The 25,974-nt window shown below is 51.7% G+C and overlaps 3 protein-coding genes and 1 long non-coding RNA gene across 7 annotated transcripts in view; 2 read left to right on the top strand and 2 right to left on the bottom strand.

The window, feature by feature from the left end:
• The window catches only part of CPSF3 (cleavage and polyadenylation specific factor 3), a 45,350-nt gene extending 33,573 nt beyond the window's left edge, over positions 1-11,777 (top strand). The window contains exons 14-18 of the mRNA XM_059132694.1: positions 89-183; positions 1,924-2,011; positions 6,769-6,838; positions 9,315-9,411; positions 11,470-11,777. Coding sequence (XP_058988677.1) covers positions 89-183; positions 1,924-2,011; positions 6,769-6,838; positions 9,315-9,411; positions 11,470-11,571 — 452 coding nt within the window. The 3' untranslated portion in view covers positions 11,572-11,777. The remainder of the gene's footprint in view (positions 1-88; positions 184-1,923; positions 2,012-6,768; positions 6,839-9,314; positions 9,412-11,469) is intronic.
• LOC131807407 (uncharacterized) lies at positions 11,180-14,268 on the bottom strand. Its single transcript, XR_009344437.1, has 2 exons — positions 13,053-14,268; positions 11,180-12,780 (listed from the first exon to the last, which is right to left on the bottom strand). It is a non-coding gene; the product is annotated as an uncharacterized LOC131807407 (long non-coding RNA).
• A 20-nt stretch (positions 14,269-14,288) lies between these two features.
• IAH1 (isoamyl acetate hydrolyzing esterase 1 (putative)) lies at positions 14,289-23,993 on the top strand. 2 transcript variants are annotated; one of them, XM_059132695.1, is made up of 6 exons: positions 14,289-14,419; positions 15,599-15,651; positions 19,216-19,364; positions 20,538-20,699; positions 22,208-22,329; positions 23,529-23,993. In XM_059132695.1, exons 1-6 carry the CDS (start codon positions 14,339-14,341, stop codon positions 23,709-23,711), a joined length of 750 nt encoding a protein of 249 aa, XP_058988678.1. In that variant the 5' UTR covers positions 14,289-14,338; the 3' UTR covers positions 23,712-23,993. The 2 variants fall into 2 exon arrangements, with proteins under 2 accessions (XP_058988678.1, XP_058988679.1); XM_059132696.1 differs by having other exon boundaries at positions 14,306-14,419; positions 19,248-19,364.
• The window catches only part of ADAM17 (ADAM metallopeptidase domain 17), a 53,237-nt gene continuing 51,244 nt past the window's right edge, over positions 23,982-25,974 (bottom strand). For all 3 annotated transcript variants that reach the window (XM_059132690.1, XM_059132691.1, XM_059132692.1), the window contains one exon: positions 23,982-25,754. In XM_059132690.1, coding sequence (XP_058988673.1) covers positions 25,407-25,754 — 348 coding nt within the window. In that variant the 3' untranslated portion in view covers positions 23,982-25,406. The remainder of the gene's footprint in view (positions 25,755-25,974) is intronic.

Raw genomic sequence — 25,974 nt, 5'->3', positions numbered from 1 at the left:
TATTTCAACTGTCTATAAACGGAATAATGATGCCTCTGGAAGATTATCAGAAAATTATATACATCTTGATGTTACATCTTTTTCTCAGGTGACGTGGAAGAATTAGAAATTCAAGAAAAGCCTGCTCTGAAAGTGTTCAAGAATATTACTGTCATACAGGAGCCAGGAATGGTGGTGTTAGAAGTAAGATAAGATTATTTACCTTAGGGGCACCTGGTTGGCTCAGTGGGTTGAGCCTCTGCCTTCGGTTCGGGTCATGATCTCAGGGTCCTGGGATCGAGCCCCAAGTCAGGCTCTCTGCTCGGTGGGGAGCCTGCTTCCCCCTCTCTCTCTGCTTGCCTCTCTGCCTACTTGTGATCTCTCTCTCTCTCTGTCAAATAAGTAAATAAAAAATTAAAAAAAAAAAAAAAGATTATTTACCTTAACTAGGAGGGGGAAAAAATTTCTAGACTTCACATATAATTGTAGAGAAAATTTGTTTCTTCTCAATCAGAAAAATATATAATGTATGTGTACATATTTTTCTTGCCCAAATCAGTTTAAAATATGACACAGTTGGGCATTTTCTATGAGTTCCAATAACATAGAAACTAATATCAGGGGCACCTTGGGTGGCTCAGCTCGTTGAGCATCCAACTCTAGAGCTCGGCTCGGGTTTTGATCTCAGGGTCATGAGTTCAAGCCCCACGTTGGGCTGCACACTGGGTGTGGAACCTGGTTGAAAAGAAAAAAAAGGAAACTAATATTAAATTAAGGCTTAATATTTTGTATATGTAGTGAATATAGGTCTCATGTGAGAAGTTTCAACTAATTCTGAGATCACCCAGGATATCTTCAGTTATATCAAAAGAGCCCACGTTCCAAGATAAAAATCAAATTCTATTACATTGAAACAAATAGACTGGTCATGCAGCACTCTTTAGAGAGTGGAATTTTAAAAATCTAAATAAGCAAAAGTAAGGTGACCCAAATACACAAAGGCTAGAAACCGTTGAGTATGGTTTCTACTATTAGAATTTTAAATTCCTACTGGTAGAATTTGGAACCCAGACACCAGATTAATTTGATGGTTGAATTTGATAACTTGGCACCTGTTAAGTTTGGAGAAGGACTTTCAGAGTGAATCCTGGGACTAAATGAGCCAGGGAGATACCTCCTCTGTTTCTCCGCCTTGGGGTAGAATCTGATGTAACTTCCCCATCCAGATGGTTCACTGTTCTGTTCTTACACATTTTTTTTTTTTTTTAAGATTTTAACCATTTCTTTTAGAAGGAGAGAGAAAGCACACATGTGCAAGCTGGGAGAGGGACAAAGGGAAAAATTCTTAAAGCAGACTCCCTCCTGTGTGCAGAGCCCACGTGCAGGGCTCGATCTCACGACCCCAAGACCACGACCTGAACTGAAATCAAGAGTCGGAACCTCAGCTGACTGAGTCCCCAGGTCCCTTACACATTAAGGAAGGCGTTTGTTCCTGAAGTAATTCACCTGGTCCCACCCGAGGAAAATGGTCATGGAGCCCTGGGTGTATGGAGGAGCAAAGGGTCCTAAGCTTCGTGTGGGAATCCAGAGGAAGTGTTTAGAACTACTGCTGTGTGCTTATGAGGCCCAGTGCTCAGGGATCTGCTCTTGAGTCCCAGCACCGGAGTTACTGCTGGCTTAGCTCATGCGTGACCTCTAAAAAAGGAAAGTGTTCTGAAGGTCAGGTGAGGGGATGCCCACAAAGCCCTTGCCGCAAAGGCTGTGCTCATGCTGTGCTCAGCAGATCGCAGAAAAGCCCAGCGTTGTTAATTTCAGGTTAGTTTCATAGAGAAAATGCACAAAACGGAAGTCACATGTGTACAGTCCGTGGATGAGCAGGGAGCACTCACGGCTTTTGTGGTCAGCCCTATTCACGCCTTCCTAATTCTGCTTTTTGCTTTGCAGTGGCTGGCAAACCCTTCCAATGATATGTATGCAGATACAGTAACAACCGTGATACTGGAAGTCCAGTCCAACCCGAAAATAAGGAAAGGTACGGAATGGTTGCATTTTGATCAGTTGATTCTTTCATGTCTCCCATGGTCTGCGAAGACAGAATCCTAGAACTTGAAATCTGCTTGTTCTCGTCCTGTAGCCTTCAAGATACAATATGTGCATAACACTGCATGTCACTTACATTTTATTTCTTGTCGTGGGTCTTTTATTTGTGCTGTTGCCCAAAATCTGGTTGCCCTGAACACTAGGATAAAATTCCTTAGTCATGGTCCTCTCAAAACCACTTTAATCAGAAATTCCAAACTACTGCTGAACCGAGCTAGCATGTCTAGTAAGAGAATGTGCGGTCCTCTGGGGGTTTGGTGAAACCTATGGAACAGAATGGAATCTCCCTTTAGGGCAGTTTCGCAGTCACTTTATGTTTCCTTTTCTAAGTCATCATTTTCAGTCACAGAAGACACTAGTGAAGACAGGTGTGTGATTCTTTGCAACTGTGCTATTTTATGCATAATTCAGGGTAAGGCTTCAGTGGCACGGACGGACGGTAACCCCTGAAGAGTCTGCGGAAGCCCCGCAGCCTTTACCCTCCTCCTCGTACCAGGTCTTGTCCCCCAGAGAACGGTTTTCTGTCGTGAAATTGCAAAAAATAAACAAATAGGTAGTGTTTGATTGCAGGAGGAGAAAATGTTTCACTGGATCCATGATCCATCGTCTTGTGACTGCATCTACGTAATGAGATGAATAAATACGTAGACAAATCTAAATTATTCATCTGAGGTGCTGGTAAGCGTTCGAATTTGTTTTGAGGAATAGTAAAACTGTGAAAACGTTCCTGTGGACACCGCTGATGAGTTGTGTTCGTTGAATTGGCTCATGGGGAACGGACACCCCTGTGTGCGTGTTGCGTGGCGGAGGGAGCGGTGTGTCTCCACGAGTCTCACTCAGGGTCACAGTCTGTGCCCCTGAACACAAAAGTACACATGTGACAGAACAGCGGCTGTCAGGTTTTTCATATTTTACTATTTTATATTTTTCTTAGGTGATAAAAATAGAACAGGCAGAGCGCCAGGTGGGGGCGTGTGTGGGAGGGCGGGCTTTCCTTGTGCGGCTGTCCCAGCCCGTGAGTGGTGGCGCCGTGAGGGACGGAGCGGAGGGCAGAGAACACGAAAAGGTTCAAACCCAGAGCTCTGCGGGGTGCGCCCTTCCGGATGGACGCCGCTTCCCTGAGAGCACGGCCTTCCCTCCGACCCAGATGCGGTCCGCTCAGCCCGATCGCTCGGACCTGAATCGCTTTAACCTCCCGGGCTCCTTTCTGTTCGTTGCGTTTTGATAACCCTTTTGTAAGAGGAAGTCTGTCTTGTGGTATAACACCTGATGTCAGTATTCTTGTCAGATATGTGGCTACTCTTCTGAAAAATGAGACATCTGTGCAAAAATGGTGTGTTTCTAGGCCGGTTAGGATGCTGGGGAGTCTTTGGGCCGAGTCACGTATTAGCCACCCTGAACCCGTGCCACACCGTGAGGGGGGCCAGGGACCACAGGGCGTGTTGGGCTTGGGACCGTCCGCTGTGTTGTCCTGATGCCGCCTGCAGCCGTGACGAAGCCGCCGCTTAGCGACTGTGCTGGAAAGCGAAAACAGACGTCAGCAGACGTGTCTGTCCGGGCGGAGCACACGAGTGCGGAGCTGCTGTGAAGCGGCCTGGCTGCCTCTTCGTACTCGGGTGCGAGGGGAGGGCGCCCTCACCCTGCTCTGTGCCGGCTGACGATGGCTACTCTATCCTTAGTGATCATTTTTAAAAACAGAGTAACGGTGCAGACATGGCTTCCTAAGGTTGGCCTCTGGGCACTTCCCAGGGATTCCGTGCACGCAGGTTGGAGAAGGGTTGGTCCCCGAGCTAACTGTGCTGAGTCAGCAGGCCGCCCTGGCTTCCCTAGTTCTTCCCCGCTTTGTCCTGTATTCAGCAAAGGAGAGTCTGTTCTTCTGGAGTAACGAGGTGCTTGCAGAGCTAACATTCATTTGACAAATAGTTATCAAGCACCTTCTGTTGGGCAGGGGTATTTCTAGGTGCTTAGGGCACAGCAGAGGACACAGCAGGTGGCTGCCCCCAGGGAGCTGGTGCTCCAGTGAGCGCTGGGGCAGCTTCGTAGGGCTTGGAGCGGGGGCAGAAGCGGGGGTTTATGGACCACTTTGAGGACTTTGGCCTTGTAGTCTGAGTGAAGTGGGTTGCGTTGTAAGGTTTTTAAAGGATTAGGCTGGCGCTCGTAAGGAGGCAGGCGTTTCATCCCGGGGCGCTCGTGGCGGGGCGGGCGAGGGGCTGGCCAAGAGTATTTGGGTTCTGGAGCTAGGTGGAAGGTCGAGCCCGCAGTCTTTCCTGCTGGGTCAGATACAGAGGGCGAGAGAGAGCAGACGAGATGAATTTGAAAGAGGGGAGACAGTGACCCGAGGAGTGTTCACGCTACGTGAGCCTGGAAAGCTGTCACCCGCGGGACGACGTGACAGGGTTTTTAATAAGCAGAACTTGCTCCTACAGAAGATGAAAAACAGCACGAGGCTGACACACTCCCTTTCCGCTTGCCGCATGTGAGGGAGTGGAGCACGGTCATCACATACACTTGTTGTGTAACGAACTTTCTCCCATCCAGACTCGGTCTTTGAACTCCTAGAACAGAGTCGGCAACCCGCGCCCACAAGCCAAGTCCAGCCCTCCCCGCCTTGTAAAGTCCTATGGGAAGACGGCGATGTGGGTGTCCCGCCTGCCGCTGCTGTCCCGGCGAGCGGAGCCGAGCCGGCTGCTTACAGCAGAGACCACGGGGCTCACCAGCCTCAGATGCGATCGGGCGGCGTTCGGAGCTCGGCTGGGTCCCTTCGAGAGACGCGCTCTGCGACCGGGCCGAGTCTGCTTTGCGAGCATCCTTTCCCCTTTCCTTTCTCATCCTGCCGAGACTTGGGTCCAGACTCTGGAAACACAAGTTGTGTTTGTCCCTGTGTGTGTGTTTAGCCCCAGTTTCAATTTCCGTATCCCCTTGTTCTCGTCAAGGACACACAGCCAAGCTGAAGCAGTTTCAAAATGTGTTCTTTTGTGTTCTTCGGTTGCATTACGTCCTTCTGTTTGGCCCTGCGCCTGTTTTCAGCACGTCCGGGTGCTGACCCGCACCCCCGCTGGGCAGGCGCGCATAGCAACTGTCTGATTTCCCGCAGTCCGCTTCCGAGATCGTGCGGATCTCAGGAGTGTGTCGCAAAGATCAGTGGTAAATAAGCAGACAGGCAGGCCTGAGCACTGTGTTTGGAAAGTTCCTTCCAGTAGTTTCATAACTTTTATGTTTTTAGTGAATTTTATGAGATTTTACATGTCAGTTAAATGCTTGTTTAATACTTAATAGAATGATTACAATTAAAACATGAAGTTGTATTATGTAGCTTTCTTGGCTGGCATCTGGTTCATTGTATATTCAGTTAAAACTCAGACTATTTCAACAGAAGGAAAAAAACTTTCTGCCGCAACACTGTGGGTTGTGATGGATGGTTAACTGCGCGTGTGATCATTTTGCTGTATATACAGATATCAGATCATTATGTTGTATACCTGAAATTGATATGTCCTATGCCACTAAGATCTGCATTTTTAAAAAAGAAGGAAAAACATTATGAATTAAAAGCAATCAGAGTACCTGTAGTCAACAGAATAATCGAGGAGAAATGACAGCCTGGCTCTTTCCCACAGGGTAGGTTCCCTGCGATCAACCTGAAACATTCAACATCACTCCACAAAGAAACGTCGTGTTCTTTAGCTATAAGCCCCCAGTCAAGACAGCGACCAATCTGCTTACTTTTTTTTCCCTCCCACTTTCTCTATGACTTTCTCTCTTCTGGACCTTCCATAAAAATGGAATCATAATACGTGGGGTTTTATGACTGGCATCTTTCACTTTGCGTAACGCTTCCAAGTTTCATCCATGTTGTAGCATGACTCAGGTCTTCATTCCTTTTCGTGGCAACGTAATTTTCCATTGTGTAGACGTACCACGGTTTGTTTCTCCTTTCCTTAGTTGATAGACACGCGGCTTGTTTCTCCCATGTGGCTGTCATGGATAACGTTGCTCTCAGCATTCGTGTACGTGTTTTTGTGTTAACGTGTTTTCAGTTCTTTTAGTCTGCACGTGGGAGTAGAGATGCTAGGTCACATGCTGACAGAGTGTTCACTTTTCGAGGACCTGCCAGACAGTTCTGCACAGTTTTGCTGCTGGTGATGGGCGGGGAGGCACTTCCTGATGTCCCGGGGGCACACTTGAAACTCCACTTCCCCTTCCTGAACTCTCAGCTTCCTGTGTTTTGGGGTGGGAAGCTAAGTAATCTAACTGGGGCATGGTGTTAAACAGTACTCTTATTAAAATCACTAGAGGTGCGTTACATAGAGGAGAATGCAAAAGTTAAACCGTGTTGTAGGTAAGACAGAAGCTCTGGAAAGCCCAGACATGGCCCTGGGAATTCTGAATTACAAGTTCTCTTCCGCTCAAAAATGAGATAGAGAAGTTTTGAGGAACATTGCAAATAAAGTGTAAAATGTAACATTACAAAAATAAATGTCATCTTGTGGTTCTGTATTTAACAAGAACAAAAGACGAAGCGAAGAAAACAGCGGTTTGCCTCAGTCGGAAGGTGGCGTGTTTGTCCCTGCAAGGATCCCACGGTGGCCGCTTTCCCTTCTCCACAGCAGTCTGTGTTCTGATCATCCACTCAGGAACGAATCTCAGTAAGAATTTGGAAATTGAACTCTGTGGCTTTCTTTCCCCCAGGTGTGGTGCAGAAGGTTTCCAAAAAATTAGAAATGCACGTTTACAGCAAGAGGCTGGAGATCATGCTGCAGTAAGTGCTGTCCCCATGACTGCCCCCCAGGGGTGGCGAGGGTGGGGGTAGGGGGAGGCCGGGACTGGGTTCTGGCTCACCGATGGCGGTGAAGCTTGGGCAGGTCACTTAGCTGCTCTGGGGGTCTGTGTCTGTGTCCGTAAAGTGGTTTGAGCCGCATCCTTCCAGCAAACACTTTAGTTAGTCCCAAGTACCTGTGACCTTGCTTAGCCATTTCTGGCATAGTCTACCACGATTCACCCATCTTTACTGAGGACAAGTACTGAACTCTTCGCCTGGTGTTACTGTGCCCTTAAGAATTACTACATATATATTTTCCTCAAGTGTCAGTTCTGCATGAAGAGTGGTTTTCTTCTGGACTCGTCTCAGATAATAAGTCTGCAAACTATGAATTACCTTTAAACTCAGTATTTTTCTAAATACCAGATATGTAGTACTCTTTAAGACTGATTTTGGGGGGCTCCTGGCTGGCTCAATCAGGGCATGAGTTCAAACCCCACAATGGGTGTGGAGCCTCCTTAAAATAAAAAAACTTTCAAATACTGACTTGGGGTTTTTTACCCAGGTAAAATAATGATTTGCATCATAGGGGATAACCACCATTTAAGCTATGTATTATGCCAAGAAAAGGAAAATTAAAAGATTTGAATTTAATTTTATAATTTCCACATCTAGCACAGTTCCTTGAACATAGTATCTCTCATTCTTATTGAATAAGTGACTGCTTCTACTTTTTTCCACTTTCACTAACTGCCTCTATTTTTTAAATTGAGAATTACCTGACTAGACATCTTAACAAAAGAAGGTGCTCTGTATGTTTGGAGGTTTGGCGTTAACATTTCTGTTCTTTCTGCCAGATTCCTCACCGACAGTCTTTTAAGGCAGCCAGTTAGCAGCTTTTAAAAAATGGACAGGCTTTCAGAGGTGACCTTGCTAGAAGAAGCTACCACACGGCTTCAGAAAAATGTTCTTGCTGCTGCCATTTTGATTTTGAAAAGCATCTCCGTCGTACAGACCGGAAAGCAGCTCCCAGGGCTTGCTTGCCCAGACCCACCGCCCCGGCCCAGACCCACCGCCCCAGCCGTCTTCCTCACGCTTCCACTCACAGCCTCGAACTGTGACAAACAGGAATGTGGACTAAAGAGCTAAAGCTTACACTGACCTCCTGAACGTGCCATACCAGCGCACTTAATCTCCCAAGTCGATCATAATCTAAAAACTCTAGTTCTTTAGGGCCCCCTGGGTGGCTCAGTGGGTTAGGCCTCTCCCTTTGGCACGGGTCATGATCTCAGAGTCCTGGGATCGAACCCTGCATCAGGCTCTCTGCTCCGTGGGGAGCCTGCTTCCCCCTGCCTCTCGACCTGCTTATGATCTCTGTCTCTCTCTCTGTCAAATAAATAAAATCTTTAGAAAATTAAAAAATAAAATAAAAACTCCAGTTGTTTAAATCCTTAGGACTTAGGATTGTATAGGAATACGTTTATTGGTTTCTTTAAACAAACCAATAATTGATTACATGAACATGAAATATTTTTCCCTACCTTTGAATATAGTTCTGGTTAAAATACAGCATTTTTCCTTAGTAACTAGGTTCCCCAGTCAGTTTTACTCAAACATATTGATTGCCGTTAACTGATTACTGTTATTGATTACCTGAGAGAGCAGGAGGCTGGCCGGCCCTCCACGTGGACAGCGAGGGCCCATCGGGGGCTGACCGGCTGCCTTGTCGGCTTTGCGGGCTGCCCTTCCCGGCCTGTGCCCAGCCTACTGCCTGGACGCCGGTGGCAGGTGCCTGTGTACCTGACGTGGATGGATGTAGAAATTAGTGCTTAAACTCTAGCTCCTCGGTGACAGGCGCAGGGTCTTAGTAACGTCCATCCCCGAGAAGACGACACATAGCAGATGCTCAGTGAAAAGAGTTTAACTCAAAAGAGGCGTTTGAAATCCATCCAGGGGAGCAGACAGCGTGGCCTGAGTCCGTTCAGTGGCGATACTTGGATTTCATCACCAGCCCCACAGCCTCCGGCTGTTCGTGGGGACTCCCTGTGTCTTGTTTTCCTCCTGCGTGGACGGGGCTTCTCAGTAAGTTACTGTCAGTTCAGATCGTTTGTATGAAGTGCATACACAAGGCCAGCTGAACAACGTTTTTTTTTTTGTTTTTTTTGGTTTTTTTAAAGTAAGCTCTTGGCCCAGCGTGGGGCTCGAACTCATGGCCCTGAGATCAAGAATCACATGTTCTACCGACTGAGCCAGCCAGGTGCCCCTGAAGAAAGCAGTCTTAATGACAGCTGTGTATTTTACCCATTTTATAAAATTAATAAGCAAATTTAAATTAAGTACATCTCAGGAACAGGTAGACATAGTCTACTTCAGAACAAGGGCCGTCTTCAATATCACTTTTCCCCCAGGACATAAAAAGGTACTTGACTTACATGTTAATGCATCTGCACTAATCTGGCGTCTTTGTTTACCTTAGGGACATATTTGGAGAAGACTGTGTAAGTGTGAAAGATGGTTCTGTCCTCAGTGTCACAGTGGATGGGAAAACTGCTAATATCAACTTGGAGACTCGGGTATGTAGCCGCTTCTTCCCACATTTCAGGGCACTTGGAAGAGAAAGTGAAAACAGAAGTAATCTCTGGTCTCCCATCCGACAGCTCACTTTAGCGTTTTGACATTTCCTTCCAGCTTTGCTTTTTCCCCCTACATTTGCTCTTTACAGGCTGTTTGTTATTATATGTGAAGTTACACAGCCCTGCGTTGTTTTTTTTTTAATTAATTTATTTGACAGCGATCACAAGTAGACAGAGGGAGGAGGAAGCAGGCTCCCCGCTGAGCAGAGAGCCTGATGTGGGGGCTCGGTCCCAGGACCCTGGGGTCGTGACCTGAGCTGAAGGCAGAGGCTTAACCCACTGAGCCCCCCCAGGCGCCCCAAATCCTGCTTTTTCAGCTTATTTATTTTTTTATTAATCTCTACACCTAGTGTGGGACTTGAACTCACGACCCCAAGATCAAGAGTCGGCTGCTCTGCTGACTGAGCCAGCCGGGCGCCGCACGTTCTTGCTCCTTGCCCATCTGCACAGCACGCGTTTCCCATGTGCACTTTCTATCGTTTCCCTTTTCCACGAGAGGCCTCAGTCCACCGCAGCCTTTCTCTTGTTTGGCATCCGGTTGATTCCAGATTTTTTCAGAAAAGCTGTTCCTGGCTTTACCAGCAAGGTCCAAGTACCTTTTCCAGACGGCAGGGTTTAGGATCGTGGGGCCTGCCCTGTTCTCACACTACAAACCCTGCATCATTATTTAAGCATAAATGAATATGTATATCTCTCAGGCTTGATTTTGAAGATTCGAACAGTTCTACTAAATAACATAGGTTTTAAATTTCTTTTATATTCTTTGAGGAGACACTAGTTGATTTTATCCCACTAGACAAATATGCTAAGAACATAACCAAGTGGTTCACTAGGGAAGAAATCTGGACAGCCAGCAAGCACACAAAGCCAATGTTCAGCTCAATCCACTAATAATTAGAGGAAATACTGATCAAAGGCCACCGCCTCACTGTTGCTCATCACGCAGACCCAGATGAACCAGAGTGCTGGGACCTGGCGCCAGGGAAAACTGGACCATTTATTCTCAGGGCATTTTGGGGCAGGGGGGGGACTGTAAATGAGGTGGCGTGTTCTTTCTGCAGGGGAGTTTGGTGAAATGCCTGGAAAGGCCCAGAAAAGTAAATACCTTTACCCACAATCCACTCACTGGATTGAATCGAAGAAAATAGGCAAGTTAATGATAAAATAATTGGAGCAAAGATATATGTACATGGATTTCTACTCTAGCATCGATTATAATAGCGACAAAACTGCAAGAGACCGGATTGTGCAAGAGTATGAGACAGTAACTCACTGAATAAACAGATTATGTGTATGTTGTACACCTTGACACAGGCCCATACAGCCAGCTGTCGGGAAGGCGGCAGTATGCATCACTGACGGGCACAGTTGTCCCCCGGCATTAGTGAGGGCCAAGAAAAGTTAGATCGCAAGTATGATAAATTGCCCTATTTTGGTTTTAAAGAAATATGTATGTGTAGCTCAAAGTCTAGAAGGTTATACACGGACATGTTCACAGGAGTTAGTAGGTTCTAGAATTAAGGGTATTATTTTTTTCTTCCCTAAGTTGTTATATGAGCAGTATTATGATAAAAAAAAAAAAAATTTAAACAGCATATAGTGTTTTGTAGCTGGGAAATAACTAGATTATTGGTCTAAATCAGATTTAATAGCAAATGTTGAGTGCGAGGACACCCACCGCTTGCGAAGTGATTTGTGTTACACAGACTGAGTTCCTAGTGTGATTTACTGGGTCAGAGTATGGGCTTTGAAGTACATATAGATTTTCCATTTATTCCTTTTCCCAAAGTGTGTCCCTAATTAGACCCGGTGATGGTACTGTCGGGGATACGTGTGTGGCGCAGGCCTGCAGGCCCGAGGGCCGCAGCTTGGGGTCCCCCAGGGCCAGGCCTCTGTGACCACCCTGGGGGAGAGGATTCTTGAAGAGGATCAGCCTGTCTTCCACGTAGCCCTGGGAGACACGTAGGGCGAAGGGGCCATTTGTGCTTTCGCTTGCAGACGGTGGACTGTGAGGAAGGAAGCGAGGACGACGAGTCGCTGCGGGAAATGGTGGAGCTGGCGGCGCGGAGGCTCTACGAGGCGCTCACCCCCGCTCACTGACGACCAGACGGCTCCGGATCCCAGAACGCTTTTTCTTAACGCTTGACTCCACTTCTGTTACTTAAAATACATGGGTTTCTTGGGAGTAGCCTAGTTACCTGTGATCTCGAATGGCCTCAATTCCAGCAGCTGGAGTGCTACTAAGTTAGCAACTAATGTGTCCGTTATTCCAGAACTACTGAATAAACTATTATTTTAGAATTTGATTCTGCTTCTAGGCACGTGTGCTGCTGCCAGTGAAACCTTCCAGATCTGCTTGTAGCAGCTCAATCAGAATGTCTTGGTGTCCTTTTTAAGAAAACGCATGATGGCTTGTATTTTCAATTTTGTATTCTGAGTGGGAATAGAGATTATCACCCAAGTGCTTTTCGGTTTCTTCCTTCCTGATACTCTTGGCAAATTCCTTAATTTTTACATTTGTAAAATTAAGGCTTTTGGGATTCAGTGATACTTTCTTTGTGTAGTATCTACACATGCAATTCAGAAATACTCAGGCTATTATTTTTATGCCTCAAGCTCCAGGGGATTCAGGTGTGAGTTGTGGAATTGCTCTGTGTATAAATTAAATCACTAGGCCAGTTTCCTGAAGCGCCTGTAATTCAGACTTGTGATAACTGGACACAGGAGCGTGGGGGGCGGTGTGCTGCGGGAGCAGGTCAGTCGGGGTGTTCCTTGGGGTCCGCTTCCACGCACAGGTCCGACTGCCCCGTCAGGGAGCGAGCACGCGCAGAAGCTCGCCCTCACCTTCACGCCCACCTTGAGAGTCAGTCACACGCACCATCAAGCTGAAGGCCTTCGCCAACCACAGTCTCTAAATTCCACTGACCCTGTTAGTCTCTCCTTGCCTCACCTCTTGGTGACTTGCAGCCACCAAGCGCTCCTTCTCTGCATTGTTGTGACAAGCTTGAGTGCACAAATCTGAAATTTTACTTCAATTATTTATTTCTGTAAGATACCCTACTTTTGTCTCTGGTCCAAACCAAAGCTCTAAGGGTCACCTTTTGTGTCACCTAAGATTTTGTTATGATAGACTTTTAAAAAAGATTTTAGTTTAGAGAAAGCAAGAGAACCAGCAAGAGGGGCAGAGGGAGAGGGAGAGAATCCCAAGCGGACCGCTGCCCACCACGGAGTGCAAAGCGGGGCTCGATCTCACGACCTAAGCCGAAATCCAGAGTCAGGCACTCAACCAACAGAGCCTCACCAGCGCCCCTGTTTTGAGAGATTTAAAACGTTTTTAATTTAAAAAAAAAAAAAACTGTATCTTAATAAGACAATATGTACAGTAAAAAGAGAATGTGCCTTTTCCCCTAGTCCCTCTCCCTGAGGTGACCGATTTAAGGATTCTAAACTGCTCAAGTCTCCCCTCCTCTTCTCACGGTGGCTCGAGTCCCAGTCAGCCTGGCCCCTCCGGTTCCTGCCACAGCGCGCGCGCGCGCGCGCGCACACACACACCCTCCGTTTGACTCCGGAAACACACACACCTGCTCTCAAGCCCTCCCTGCTGAAGGCCCGCCAGAGCTTCGCTGTCCTTAGGGTCAAGTCCAAACGCCTTAGCTAAGCCAGCTGTTCTCAACCTTGGCTACATGCGGGAGTCGCCTGCGGGCAGCAACAACTGACGGAGGCGCACATCGCGGCATCGGAGGTCAAGGTCGTTGGTCCGGAGTGAGGATCCTCTCCGAGCACATTCGGAAGCTCCCCACGATTCTAGTAGGAGATGGGGAGCTGCTGGCGCGGAGCCTTGAGGCTCTGCGTCGCGCCTCCCGCCTCTCCGGCTCCCGCCAGGCGCCCCCCCACGCGCCAGCCGCAGCGCGGTAGGTCTGCGGGGCGCCGCGTGCCCGCCGGGTTCTCCATGCTCAGGTGTTTCAGGACAGGCTTCTGGCTCGTTTTCTAGCGACGGCCGTCGGACTGCGGCGCGCAGCTGGGGCGACAAGGGCTCGGAGCGCACTCGAGCCCTGGAGCTCCTGGGGGTCTTCGAAGTAGCCGCCCCCGACCCCACCCGCCCCGTGGCTCGGTCCTTGGCCCCTCGGGCGTCCGGCCGGGCACCTGCTCAAATCCCCCTCCCCCCATCTTGCCCCGGCCCGCCTTCAGCACGAACCCGGTTCCTAGCGATCGTAGATGCTTCTACCCTTCACCCTGCTCGTCGGCTGTGGCCCCCCTTCCCTCATGTCTCCCCGCTCCTGCAAACCCCATCTTCGCCCTTGAACGGTCCGCCTTCTGCAGACGTCTCAAGCTGTTCTTTAAGGTCCAAACCTCGATAAATGCTCGAGTCCGTTCACTGAACGCGGCGGCCGTGCGGTGGCCGTGCGGTGGCCGCGCCCCTCGGAAGCACTTCCCCACGGTCTCCACACGCGGGCCTTTGGCGGAAACCTCGGCCCCGCGTGGGGTCGGCGCTGGCTCTGGGGGCGGCGCCAGGCCTCTCCCCCTTCGGGCCCCCCGCCCGGGCGCGGGGAGGTGCGGGCCCAGGCCGCCCCGCCCGGAGGGTCTGCGCGCCCCCGGGGGCAGAGGGCTGCGGGCGCCCCGCGCCTGACAGGACGAACGACGAGCAGCGAGTCCGACTGGGAAACGGACAAAAACGAGCGTCCCACGGGGCAACGGCCAGCGCACGGCCGGTCGCCAAAGGGGTTCAGTCCGTGCAGCCCCGGGAGCCCCGAAGGCAGTCACCCCGCGGGCGACGCTACCGCGACGGAGCCCCGCGCGCGGCCCCGCCCCCGGCCGCTCGCCCCGCCCCGGATATCCGGCCCGGCCCCGCCTCTCGGCTGGCGGCAATATGGCGCTGTGCGAGGCGGCGAGCGGCGGGGCTTCTCTGGCCTGGCCGCGGGTGTTGCTCTTCGGAGACTCCATCACCCAGGTACCGCCGCTCGGTCCTCACGTGGCGGGTCCCTCGGGCGCCCACGGCCGCGCCCTGCCCCGCTGAGAGAGCGGCGGGCCGGGCAGCTCCGCACCGGGCCCCCGTCCTGCCGTCTGCCCCGCGGCTAGCGAGGCCGCCTCCCCGCACCCCGCTTCCCCCGCGCGGGCTGCCCGGAAGGCTGAGCGCCCGGGGACGCCTGCAGCCTCCTGCAGCCGCCGCCTCCAGCGCGCCTTCGGGGCCCCCGGCAGCGGTCCCCTTTCTGGTTGCCCCCGCCTTCGAGATGCCGGGGTGGGTGGCGCGGGACCTGCACGGCCGTTCGGTTGAGCCTGTTTTTCGGGCGGGGGGAGGTGCGGGGAGTCGCCCCCGCCGCGCCTCGGAGTGTCAAAGTCCGAGTTCGCTGCTTTGCGTCAGGTTTCGGGATAGTCGGAGACCCGGTCCGAGGAGGGGCGCCTTGCGCTCACCTTAGAGTCTGTCTTTTGGGGACCGCGCTCTGTGTCCCGCGCGCAGCTTCCCTGCGGGGGCGCCTGGGTCCCCTGCTGAGGTTTCGTGCAGCCCGTTCCTCGCAGAAAACACTTGGAGCCAGGTTCGCCTCTGCTTCCTCTGGCGGAGCAAGCTGGCGAGGACTACAGCGTCTGCGGGAGTAACGGAGCGGATCCCGTTTTCACCCCGTCCCGTTAAGGAAAAGGGACACGTGCTACTGCGGGCAGCCAGGACGCTTTCAAAATGACTCCCGCGGCGGTTTTTTTTTTTTTTTTTTATTTGTCTCTTCAAATATGACTTCCGCAACCACTTCCCTGTGTATGTACCACTTTTTAGGCAAATAGGGCAATAAGGGTTCTCCAGATTTATAAGAATGTATGTTTAAAAAAGGTTCACCCGAGCTCTGTGATTGACTTCCTTATTCTTTTCGATTACGGAAATGCAGTTCAGCCTGGACCCTCTTTCCTAACTGAACATACAATCGATTTTTTCTCTCATACATAATTTTAAGCCGCTTTTCTAGGTAAAAATGACCAATGTTAGTTCTCGATAAAATGCAGGCGACGGTCTCAGATGCAGTTGATAGGGACAAAAAGTCTGGGAGGAGGAGAGGAAAGCAAAGGAGCTGCTGACCAAAATATCCCTTTCTACCATGTGCCAATCACATCCATAAGTAGTAATGGACTTTTCCTTTTTCAGTTTTCTTTCCAGCAGGGTGGATGGGGAGCATCACTGGCTGACAAGCTGGTCAGGTGAGAATAGTTTCTAGATTGATAATCGAGTGTTTATTGATGGAAAGCTGTAGCTGCATCCCAGAAGAGAGCGTGAATGATAGAGTTTCAAACAGTAAATCCCTCCTTCGTCTTTGCGGGCCTTTCCTGGCTAGTATATACAGGGTTGGGGAAGGGAAGGGGGAAGGGCAGGCGCTCGGGGTTCAGCAGAAGTTTTGTGGATATGAAATCAAACCCTAAAAGTTGTAGAAAAGATACTGGGGGTTTGGAGCCAAACACAGTTATTGACCATCTGAAGAAGACAAGTTCTTTTTCAATTATTACTGTGGGTGGGGTATGGTTTAAACAAGTAGTGAGGAATTCAACTGAAAGAAAGCAAAGTATATTCATAAACCAAAGTTAGAGTCATTTTTGGGTAGAGGATTTTGTCCCCCCAGATTCTCTTTATAAAATAGGTCAGAAATAGTAATGATCTTGGCATTCTGTTTGCCAGACGTAGTGTAAGCTTGTGCTAAGGAAGTCATCAAACAGGGAACACTGCCCCAATTCAGGAGGTTAAAAAATACTTAGAAATATTTTCCACATTTAAAACACTAAACACAACTATTTAGAATATCGGTCCACTGATCAGATCGGAGTTTTGTCTTCTCCCTTAGAAGAAATAAGCAGGATGTACTACCAGTTTATTAATATTTGAAAATTTTCACCAGTATAATTAATATACCAAGAAAATGTATTTTATTTCCAAATGTGAAATGTGTTTTAAAATGTCTTCACTTTCTCCTTCATTTTTATGCCCTAAACAAGAAATGAAAAAATTGACCTTCCCAACTTTTTCTGTTCCCAAGTTCCACCCTATTTAAGTGGGCTTAATCTAGAAACATGGAATTATCACTCAGTTTTCCCTTTTGTAAAATGGGAGAGTTATAATTGCTAAGTTTTACTGAGTGCTTACCAAGTGCCAGAAACTAAAATGCTTCATGTGCATTGACTCATTGAATCTTTATAACCACCCTGGGATTTTACAGATGAGACGAATAAGATGGAGAGGGTTTTTAACAAGGTCACTCACAGCTAAGAAGTGGCAGGTGGTGTGGCTCCTGAGCCCTGGGTCCTGAGCCTCCGGAGACAAGGTCACCTGCTTTCTTATTGGGAGGCTTGGAAATGCTAATGTGAGCTCGCTTGGGCACCTGGGACTTGGCAGTGCTCCCTAAATAGTAGCTTTTACATTTAGTAATCCCATAACTGTTTAATTGGCCTCTTTACCTTTTCTGAAAAGCTAAATAACTCAAGTAACCTGGAAAGCCACATCTCAAATGTTTTACCAACACATAATTTTTACCAGGAAACCAAATGTTTCCTAGTGACTAATTTTAGTACTAAAATCCTGTGAGAATTGATAGTTTACACATATGCTTGCTAGAAGACCACTCAGAAGTTATTTTTCAGAATTGAGAGCAATTACAAGAAAAGACAGTCGGAGACCGTGTGTGGTCTGGCCTGTTGCCTCCTGACTGCGGACAAGCATCCTGTTGAGGCCCGCGGGGCGGTGTGGCTGCTGGCTGAGCCCACGGAGAGGCTGCACGTCAGTGAACTCTTGCCCCTTTGGGCTCCACACCCGCCGCCGCCACCCCACCCCTGCCTGGAGTGCCTGCCTCTGCTGGGCATGCGCACCCCGGCCCTGTTCACTGGAGTATTAGGAACTAAAATGCCACAGTGGGGCAGCAGAACCCAGGCGTAGGGGGCCCCTGTACTTTCCCTGGGTCCACCGGGGGAGCCGGGGGGCTATGGTTGGTGCTGACAGGTATGGGGGGCTGCGGGGGTGAGAGGCCAGGCAGTTCCACTCCCCCGTCCCTTTTTAGCGTCAGAACCGCGTTCTTTCTGGTCCACCCAAACCACTGGCCCTTAGGTGGGCATTTCCATCTTTAGCTATGCAAGCCGTTAGGGTGAATTTTCTTTTTAAGGATTTCAGAGGAATAGAGAAAAAAAATGAGTGGATGGGGGAGGGGGCAGAGAGAGGCACAGGCAGACTCCCCGCGGAGTGCAGGGGAGGGAGGAGGGGGACGGTGGATCTCAACCCCAAGATCCGGACCTGAGTGGAAACCAAGAGTCAGAAGCTCCACCCACTGAGCCACCCAGGCGCCTCGGGGTGAATTTTCAGGGTCTGCTTCAGCCGCTTGCACAGCCCTGAACTGATTCACGGCTGGTTTGGTGTATTTTTTGAAGTGTAATTAACATACAGTGTTATGTTAGTTTCAGGTGGACTGATTCAGTGTTAAATGTAACCGTTTCCAAGCTGTACAGTTAAATTAGGCGCTACTGTGAGTGCCCGTCCGTGCGCTGGCTGCATGGAGAGCAGGAACTCAAGTACATCATCGTGTCCCACAGGGACATCGTCTGTGTTTTAGCGTTAAGAAAGCATTCTAATAATTCTTAAATCTGTTTAAATCCTTTTAAAATTTACTGATATATTTTCATTGGGTTCTTTAGCCGTATCTCAATATTTCTTTAACCAAAAACACTTGAAGTATTTGGAGGAGTTAGAATAAACTCGACTTTTTCAGTTTATTAAAGCACCTGCTGTTTGCTTTTTTTTTTTTTTTTTTTTTTTTTTAAGATTTTATTTAACTGACAGAGATCACAAGTAGGGAGAGAGGCAGGCAGAGAGAGAGGAAGGGAAGCAGGCTCCCTGCTGAGCAGAGAGCCCGATGCCGGGCTTGATCCCAGGACCCTGGGGACCATGACCTGAGCCAAAGGCAGACGCTTCAACCCACTGAGCCACCCAGGTGCCCCCAAACCATGTCTTTAAGGAAGCAAAACAAACACTACAGACATGTACATAAAAGTATATATATTAAAATTATTGACTCAAGACCACGGGGTGGGGGGGGGGGACACCAATGATGATGTGTCCATGTAGGTCTATCACTTTCAACAACTGTGCCACCAGGGGGTGAGGGGGGCCTGTGCATATGGGGGGCAGGAGTGTGCAGGAACTCTGTTCCTTTGCATTTGCCGTACCCCTAAAATGACTCTCAAAAAATAGTCTGTAAAAAAGTCCCAGAAATCTTCTATATATGATGTCCCCAAATAACCACTGTTAGCCTCAAGCCCCAGCTTTTGACTTTCTGCCCAGGATTGCTCAGATTGACACCAGTCTGCTGTGACCTCCCGGTGACAGGACCTCCCTCCCCACCCCCGACATGAGTCTGCGAGTCAGCAGACAAGATGCTTGGCCCCTTTGCTGTTACTTATCACCCTTCTCGTCAAGGAAAGACAACCTAGATTTTGGAAAGACTTAAGGATGCCACGTTCGACAACATGACTGCTCTTCCCAGAGGGAAGGCGCGGCGGGAGCACCCGGCCGGCTCAGTCCAGAGAGCCTGCAACTCTTGATCTCGAGGTCATGAGTTTGAGACTGCGTTGGGTGTTGAGGGGACTTAAAGTTTTAAAAAGTGAAAGCCGCTCAGAGCCACGGGACATCAGCAGGTGCCACGGCCTGGAGGGTGCATACTGGGGGCTCGTGGCAGAGGCGCTAGAAACTGTTCTTTGCCCACAATTCATTTTTTAAATTCTTCATTTCAGAAAATGTGATGTTCTGAATCGCGGATTTTCAGGTTATAATACCCGATGGGCCAAAATCATTCTTCCAAGATTAATCACGAAAGGGAACAGTCTGGACAGCCCAGCAGCAGTTACAATTTTCTTTGGTGCCAATGACAGTGCGCTGAAAGGTAAAGGCATTCTTATGGTTTTCTAATTAATTTTTAGCTATTTTGTGTTGAGAAAGAGTGCATGTGTGTGAGCACGCACGTCTGTGGGGGCGGGGTCAGAGAGGGACGATTTTTTTTTTAATATTTTATTTATTTGGGAGAGAGCACAAGTGGGGTGAGGGGCAGAGGGAAAAGCAGGCTCTTCATGGAGCAGGGAGCCCAACGTGGAGCTTGACCCCAGAATCATGACCTGAGCCGAAGGCAGATGCTTAACCGACTGGGTCCCCCAGGTACCCTGGAAGGGATTTCCAAAGCTCTCATACTTGGAGCTGCCGAGTGTGGAGTGAGATGGGCACACGCTTACGGAACTGGTGGGGAAACTTGGGATCTTTCTGGAAAGATACTGGCGGCATGCGTCAAAGGACTTCCGCTACCTAGAAATGCAGCCTGACACTCCGGCGGCCAGGCGGCCGCGACACCCATAGTAGCCTCCCCAGCAGTGAACGCGGGGGAGTCGCGTGGCGAAGTGGCCATGCCGAGCTGGTCCCCCAGCAGCCGACCGTGTTTGAGGGCCACTCACGGACACAGAAGTGCCCCCGTGTTCCATGAGAGGAGAACAGGGTGGCTCCGCGCGCTCCGTGTCCTCTCTGTGTTTGGAGGCGCTTGGGTCAACACGAAGCGCTTCGCAGCATCCGGCAGCCGCCGGGGAGCTCTGCGTGGGGGAACCACGGGTGCTTGGATTTGCTCCTGTCACTGCACCCACGTGTGGCCTACTGGGGGCCCATGAGAGTCCCCACACACTGCACGGGAGCCGGGTCGGCGGGGAGCCTGCACGGCCCAAACAGTGGACTCCACAGCGGCCGCATGTCCAGTGAGCGCACGGACCCGGCTCTGGTGCGCCACGCGCCTCGTGAAGGTCGTTTCCACGGTCCCTATGGGGGGACCCGGTTCTCCCCCTCATGTGACCCGTGAGATGCGAGCGCGGAGAGGCTGAGCAGGGCCCCAGCCAGGGCCTCGGGGGTCTGGGGGTCCGCGGCGTGAAGAGCCGCCCGCCCCGGCCTGGTTTCTGTCCTTGTGCCAAACCAGCAACATCAGGAGTCCCAGGATCTGTGACCCCATCTCCACCTTCACTGCAGTCACCTGGAGCAGGCGCGTGTGTGCAATGTCTGTGTGTCCCCCCCCCCCCCCCAACAGACGAGAACCCCAAGCAGCACGTCCCGCTGGCCGAGTACGCAGCGAACCTGCACACCATGGTGCGACAGCTGTCTGCCGCCGGCGTGCCCGCGAGCCGCGTGGTCCTCGTCACGCCGCCCCCGCTCTGTGAGGCCGCGTGGGAGCAGGAGTGCCTGCTGCAGGGTGAGCGCTGGGCCGCGGTGGCGGCGGGGGGATGGGGGTCCCGGGCTTAGGCCACAGCTGCCACGGGTCTCTCGCTGCGCCGGGTCTGCGGGGCCTGAGCTGGTCCCGCAGGAGCCCAGGCCAAGAGCCTGCAGTGGCGCTGAACCCTGATGTCCCCACACGGGGTGGCCTCTGGACTTCGCAGCCGCTGCTTTGCTCATTTGTGTGTGAACGTGGCTCCTTCTGCCTCGCCTGTGCCCCCGCCCTTGGCAGCGGGACCGCTTCTGCGCCTGGACCAAGGTGGCTCTGCGTTCTGGTGGGCACGGGCAGGCGCTATTGTCCTCCTGGGGTAGAGGGGACCATGTGTGGCTCTCCTGCTGCACCTGGAGGCACTTTGTCCCCATCGCTGCTCGTCTTGGTACCTCTAGGTGCTAAGTCAGGACCTGGCCAGGTGCTCTGGACACAGAAGTGACCGGAATCCGGTTCCTGCCTATGGCAGTAGGGAGGGCAGCAGTGCGAGTGGGGGTCTGACGGACGGACTGAAACCGTCATTCACAGTGTGGAAGCAGAATCTAGAGATGTCCAGAAAGTTCCCCAAAGGAGGTAAACAGGGCAAGTTTACCCTAAGAGGGCAGACAGGGAGGAAGGGGCCTCCACTGTCTGCGGCATCTGAAGGGCAGCCCCAAGAAGCGGCTGAATCGAGGTCGTTCACTCTGGAGGGTGAAGTGGGGACCCCTAGCGGCCCTCCTCCATGGCTTGGGAGCTGGTTCGTGCTAAGCCTGGACGAGCAGGCTGCCAGTTAGAGCTACGTCAGCGCTTCTCAGACTGCCGGTCGCAACCCATCTGTGGGTCCCAAAACTGGGCGTGACATTTTTTGAGAACAGAAAAAAGTCCGCATCTGGGACATAGTAGGCCTCGCTCTGTGAGACCCGTTCGGCTCCTGTAAATGCGGCTGGAGGCCTGGGAGGACCGCAGAGGTTCACCAGCTGGGTTTTGAGCCACAGGCTAGGAGCAAGTTCTCCTGAAGACAGGCCCGTAGGCGTCTTCCTGGCCACAGTGGCCTTGGAGCAAGGGCGGGTGGGAGCTGCCTGTACAGTCCCCACAGTCATAGCCCAGCCCTCTGCAGACGTGTCCACAGCCCCTCCCCACTCCCTTCTCTGGCTGAACCCCAGTGAGCTTCACACCAGTGCCGGGGTCTCTCCTCACATACCCCAACTTGGGGTCTCTGCCTGGCGTCCCCCTTGCTGGCCTCCGGCCCCCCTCTGGCCACCTCTGGCCTGCGTTCCAGCCAAGCAGACGGCCGCAGCAGGGCTCTCCTACCTCTGACTTCCGGTCCGCTTCCCCTGTGGGGACCAGCCATGGCTCCCTCGTCCCCACAGTCCTTGGTCCCGCGTCGGGCAGCACAGCACGCGGGGACCATCTTCCCCCAGTTGGGGCCATCGGAGCGTGCCATGGCCGTGCCCAGAGAGGCATCCGGGTCAGCGGGTTGGCACAGGGCCAGCAGCCACCCACACACTCGCTCTCAACAGGCTGCAAATTAAATCGTCTGAACTCGGTTGTTGGCGAATACGCGGGCGCCTGTGTACAGGTAGCCCAGGACTGCGGGGTCGACGTGCTGGACCTGTGGACCCTGATGCAGAAAGACACTCAGGTACGTGGCTGGCTCGGGCCTCAGGGTGAGCACAAGCCCACAGATGGGACCCCGCTCTGAGTAGGCACGACCCTTGTCACTGTCACCACTTAAACCAGAAAGCCGGGGTTAGCGGGGGAACCCCTTCCCCAGCCCGGTTCCTCGGCTGCACCCAGCGGCTGGCGTCCATCTCCGGGACTGTCAGGAGTGAGCACAGAGTGAAATGAGCCAAAAATGGTTCACATTCAAGGACATGCAGGCCAACAAATTATTGTACTACCCCACCCCCTATTAAAAAACTCATTAAAAGGTAAAATGATGAACTTAAGCAGGCCGGGGGTGGGGGGCTAAAATTCATAGTTGGAGGGAGGTGGTTCCAAATCTTTTGTTTGAAGCCGGAAAGCCCACTTGCAACCATCAAAGGTGAAAGCTGGCCCCACAGAGCAGTACAGCCCCAGGAGGGCAGTCGGACGCGTCCCCATATCTGGTGTCCCCAGGACCAGGACCTGGCAGCCACCGTGCTGGGCGTTTCCCTTATGAGCCCAGCACCGGGCCTCCAGGCCTCTCCCAGACGTCGGCTGGGCCTGGCCCGCTTGTGGCGTCGCAGGCCAGGAGCAGCCGGAGTCCTGGCTTCGTCTGGGCTAACCGTCCATCCAGGAGGTCCGGGACGGCTGTCCTGCTCCAGGAGGGAACCGTGCACTGCCGTGGGGGGCTCTTACAAGGTTCTTCGAGATTTTCTAGAGTGGGGTGGGAGGGGGCTTTCCTGAGATCTCCAAAATGGAGGGGGGCGCACCGAGGCCTGGGGAAGCGCTGGTCTGGGCGAGCTGTGGCCCAGCCGGCGCCAGCAGGGACAGGGGTGGGCTTGGGCAAAGCCTGCTCCCCAGGAGCAGCGGCTCTTGCTTGGGCCTGGGGGTACAAGTTCCTTCCGCCTGGAAACCTGCCTGTCCACCTCCATGCCTGGACTAGGGGAGTCAGAAACTGTGGCCCTCGGGCCCGGAGCTCTCCTAACAGCAGGTCATGTTTTTGACATTAAGGCACGGTGTCGGCTCATTCGGCCTCTTCCGTCTGAGGAGCCGGAACAATGGCAGGGGCGGGGCGGGGGGATGCACTGCATGGCCCGCGGGTCACGGAGCTCCGTGTGCACAGGACAGTGAGCCGGCAGCCCACGAAGGGCTGGGGAGCAGCAGACCCCCGCGGTTAACTTCCCTGTTCCCTTGCAGGACTTCTCATCCTACCTGTCCGACGGGCTGCACTTGTCGCCAAAGGGAAATGAGTTTCTGTTCTCTCACCTCTGGCCTCTCATCGAGAAGAGAGTCTCCTGTCTGCCCTTGCTGCTCCCGTACTGGCGAGACATAGCGGAAGCCCGGCCGGAACGGAGTCTCCTGGGAGACGGGGACCATTAGCCGCAGAAAAGCCAGTCTGCCCGGTGACTTACAGACGCGGACAGTGCCACAAAGATCCCAGGATGCGTGGTCAGATCTGTGCTCGTGACCCTGGAACACGGAACCTCTGCCACCAAGATCAATAAAAGCCTTAGAATTTTTAGGGAAGCTCTGCCCCTCGGTGTGCTGTGTTGTGACAGCTGCCTGAGGCAGTGTCCTCGGTGCCCAGCTACGGAAGCAACCCTGGGTCGCCTGCTAACTGTATACATGGAAAAAAAAGTAAAGACAAGATTTGTTTAAAAAGTCTTAATTTTTATAAAAAACGATTTTCTTACATGGAGCTGGGAACCGTTCACTCTCACATACACCCACTCACCTATCAGATTCCAGGAGCATAGCTAAACTATATGACGACTAGTTAAGACAGCAAACACCACAAGGTATCAGTTCAAGTATTAGTGTAACAGGCATCTGCGTAATGAACGTCCTTAGAAGAAAAGATTTGATTTGTCACAGGTTCAGTTAATTGCCCTCAAAATTTACAAATTATCTGTTAGAATGTGTCGGCTGCGAGCTCATTTCAGTACTGGGGCGGGGGGAGCTTTTAAGTCTTAATTTTAAGGAAATCAGAGTTCAATTTGATGATTTTTATCCTTCACAAAGTAAATGCACACAGCCCTGAAGCCCTAAAGCAGGAAGTAACGCAGTGTCTCCTGCGGTCCCCACCCAGGGTGTGCAGGAGCCAGCTGTGGCGGCAGAAAGCCGCAGGCCCCAGGGAAGCAGCGGGCCCTCCCTGCTCATCACAGCAGCTCGGTCTTTCACGACCACTGTTCTCTGATGAGAACCAGCTCACGTACCTCGTGGCCACTAGTGTTTGCAAGGAGGAAACCACGCTCTCGTTTCGAAGTCGTTCAGGTTTTGTGAATGGCGCTTGTTTTAAGGGCGGCAGCGGTACTAGACAGACTTAGAAATATAAAACTTCCCGGCGAACTGGGGCCCTAAACAGTTGGCAGGAGTCTGTACATTCAGTTTGGCTACTTGTAAGCTAGACTGTTCTCATTCTAGAAAGTGCTAACCTCAGAATCTGGGAAACCATGTTCACACATCTATCTTGAGGAAGAAGCTGGGTGGTTCTCCCTGCTGGAGGCTCTGGGAATGCCTAAAGACAGAACCCACGGTTTAGAAAGAACCTGTAACTACGTTTTCTCTCCTTTGTCTTTCCCTGAAGGCAAAAAATAAACTCTGTGTTCCAGTTGTCCTCACAAGTAACTGCTAAATGCCTCCCAAGGGTCAGCGGACCATTACAGTGTATTAAAAAACAAAAAACCAAAAACCCCCCAAAACTGATCTTAATCAGTGCTGTTCTCAATACAAAGGTAAATTTACAAAAATGTAAATATTCATAAACCTAATCCAGCTGTATTTTCTGCTTCTGCACCACAGGTTGAAGGGTATTTTAAAAACCAAAAAAAAAAAAAAAAAAAAAAAAAAAACTAAAACCTGAAAGCCTCAAAATAAGCCAGATTCACTTCACCTCTTCCAAAGGACAGGGGCCTCGGCACACAAGCAGTTCCCGAGTGTGACGGGTCCAGACCCGCGACCGGCCTCCGCTGCGCGGTCCCTTCGTCCCCCGGCGACCCTCGCAGCACGGCCCCGGGGCTCCCCAGTGCGCCGGCCGCCGCCCCACGCCGGGAGCCCCACGCCGGGAGCCGCGGCCTAGCACTCGGTCTCCTTGCTGCCCACTCGGTTCTGCCGCTGCAGCCTGAACGAGGCGGCCTTCTCGCTTCTCGTCACCGGACGGCCGGTGAGGTCCTCGAAGGACTTGGCAGCGGTGCCGCTGTTGGGGAAGGGGTCCTTCTCGAAGCCGTCCTCGTCCGCGTGCGAGTCCGTACTGGGGTCCTCCTGGATCGTGTCCATTCTCTGGGGCTCCAGTTTGGGGGCGGCGGGGGGCGGCGGCGCGGAGGCGACCTGCAGGGGCTGCGGGCGGCCGGGCGTCTGGGGCGCGGGGAAGGGCTTGATGATGCGCACCGAGGCGGAGTCCATGCTGCTCAGCATCTCCACGTTCTGCGAAGAGCCCGAGTCAGACACCGACCCAGGTCCCACAGATCCACCCGCCCCGCGCACGTAGCAGTCCCCTCGGGCACCGTGACCCCTCCCGCTAAACAAAGCCAGAGGTGAGGCTCCCCCACCTTCCACGTGTCCTACAACTGGCCACGTGAGTCCCAAAAGAGCGCTCAAGAAACAATCCTCAAGTCAGGGTCTCAAGACAGGGAAAGTCAAAACG

The sequence above is a fragment of the Mustela lutreola genome, chromosome 9 (assembly GCF_030435805.1).
Source record: "Mustela lutreola isolate mMusLut2 chromosome 9, mMusLut2.pri, whole genome shotgun sequence".
NCBI lineage: Eukaryota > Metazoa > Chordata > Mammalia > Carnivora > Mustelidae > Mustela > Mustela lutreola.
Note: the sequence above shows the minus strand (reverse complement) of the source record. Positions and strands in the feature narration are given on the sequence as shown.